Source organism: Cucurbita moschata, unplaced genomic scaffold (assembly GCF_002738365.1).
Source record: "Cucurbita moschata cultivar Rifu unplaced genomic scaffold, Cmos_1.0 Cmo_Scf00729, whole genome shotgun sequence".
Taxonomy (NCBI): Eukaryota; Viridiplantae; Streptophyta; class Magnoliopsida; order Cucurbitales; family Cucurbitaceae; genus Cucurbita; species Cucurbita moschata.
The window spans coordinates 1-1,927 of record NW_019269245.1 but is presented as its reverse complement, the minus strand read 5'-3'; the positions used below and the strand labels follow the sequence as shown (position 1 = coordinate 1,927).

The window sequence follows — 1,927 nt, the reverse complement described above, 5'->3', positions numbered from 1 at the left end:
AAAAAAAACACTGCAGCACAAAGATGATTGAAAAGAATAGACTTTGTTTCTTTCACATATGCACACACAAAGAATAATCTCCCTGAACCTGTTAATCTTCCAACAGAAAGCTTGTTGGCTCACTTCTCGCAGCATATCCAAACTTGGATGTCCTATACTTCCTATGAACTCCAGTCAATTTTCCTGTCCCTGCTTTCTGATGGAACCCCACCATCAGCCTTGAGCACTCTCTCTAACAAGAAGAAATAGCGTCACAAAAACAAAGCAATTTCTATTGAGAGAAGAAAAATTCATCTTTAACTATACTTACACAAGTTGTTCCTGTGAATACTCAGTGTGTCATTCACTGGTTTTGCTCCATTCTTTCAAGCCCTTAATGGTGCATTGAGCAGTGAACACAGCAGCAGCAGCCAGTAATGAAGGTTTATACTTCACCATTACACTTTCCAAAAGACAGAGCTCCATCAGGAAGAACGACAGCAGCTCCAGCTATACAGTTTTTAAAGAAGAAAAAGGACATAGAAAATGTAAGCTCTGTTTGTTTGTTTGTTGTCGTTTTTATGTTAGATTGATTAGTTTTGCTGCTTCTTACCTCTTCGTCAGATTGAGCAGCTTTGAGAAACCTCTTCATGAAGACATAGGGTGTCGGAACAGACAGCTTGAACTGTAAGGTGTTCAACATCAACGTCTCCTGCAAAAACCATTTGACAGACAATGAATCTCCAACAGACATCACATCATCCTCGTACCAAGACTTCATAGTTGAAGTAGAAAGAAAACCAACCATGTTTAGAATTTCTTTTACTTCGAAGGCCTTCTCAGATATCTGAATAAAATCTTCCATACCAGGAAAGCAAACCTCCTCTAGCTGGAGATTCTTCTTCGCCACTGAATGAACGGCTAAGAATCTATCGATGAGGTTGACTGTTAGGTACAGTGTCTCTTCCAACAGCTTAAATCTATAGTGCACCTTTGAAGCAATCATTATGTTATGCTTTGTTAGTTCCTTCGTAAACTACACTAATCATAAATAAATAAAAGTAAAGCTTGAGGATTATTGGGAATAGTCCGAATTTAGTTAATTAAATAAGCTTGAGGATCATGAGTTAGGTAAGGAACATTATCTACATTGGACAATATCACAACATTATGTAGATTAGTGGGTTCGAAAAGGTAAATGTACTTGATCTTTCCCAATACTCTCCTAGGATACTAGTAAACTAACCTCAATTATTAGCCAGTGAATGAGAAACCCTCTCGTCCTGTCGTTAATATGTAGTTGTTGGGCCATGTAATTTGGTGGAATAGAGACAGAAACCTGCGAGGAGGAGGAACATCTTGATCAGAAACAAAAAGCGAACATGGATTTATGTTTCAGACACAACGTGTCTTGTCTGGAAGATTGTTACCTCGGCTGCCTTGTAGTATGTATACAGGTCATCGATGTACTCCACAACACAAAGTGGATCCTTCTTATAGAGGCTGTCAATATCTTCAATTTCCAACTTCTCCGGTGGATTATGAAATCGCGTCAATGGCAGCAAGTTCAAGTAGGGTTTAGGGTTTTAGGGTTTGGGGTTTGGGGTTTGGGGTTTGGGGTTTCGGGTTTTCGGGTTTTAGGGTTTTAGGGTTTGGGGTTTGGGGTTTCGGGGTTTCGGGTTTTCGGGTTTTCGGGTTTTCGGGTTTTAGGGTTTAGGGTTTAGGGTTTTAGGGTTTTAGGGTTTTAGGGTTTTAGGGTTTTAGGGTTTTAGGGTTTTAGGGTTTTAGGGTTTTAGGGTTTTAGGGTTTTAGGGTTTTAGGGTTTAGGGTTTAGGGTTTTAGGGTTTAGGGTTTTAGGGTTTTAGGGTTTAGGGTTTAGGGTTTTAGGGTTTAGGGTTTAGGGTTTAGGGTTTAGGGTTTAGGGTTTAGGGTTTAGGGTTTAGGGTTT

General features: G+C 39.7%; 1 protein-coding gene across 1 annotated transcript; it reads right to left on the bottom strand.

Moving 5' to 3' along the window:
* Positions 1–20: 20 nt before the first annotated feature.
* Positions 21–1,182, bottom strand: LOC111440660 (cyclin-B2-3-like). The gene is made up of 4 exons (XM_023077582.1): positions 785–1,182; positions 593–691; positions 311–489; positions 21–230 (listed from the first exon to the last, which is right to left on the bottom strand). The coding sequence occupies exons 1-3, from the start codon at positions 983–985 to the stop codon at positions 340–342; spliced, it is 450 nt and encodes a 149-aa protein (XP_022933350.1). The 5' UTR covers positions 986–1,182; the 3' UTR covers positions 21–230; positions 311–339.
* Positions 1,183–1,927: the final 745 nt, after the last annotated feature.

Bases quoted from the DNA above. Each gene is read 5' to 3' on its own strand.
- LOC111440660 (XM_023077582.1), bottom strand. From the start codon at position 985: ATGATTGCTTCAAAGGTGCACTATAGATTTAAGCTGTTGGAAGAGACA. The intron at 692-784 runs GTTGGTTTTCTT...TGGTTTTTGCAG, and splicing joins TAAAAGAAATTCTAAACATG to GAGACGTTGATGTTGAACAC. The intron at 490-592 runs GTAAGAAGCAGC...AAAACTGTATAG, and splicing joins CTGCTCAATCTGACGAAGAG to CTGGAGCTGCTGTCGTTCTT.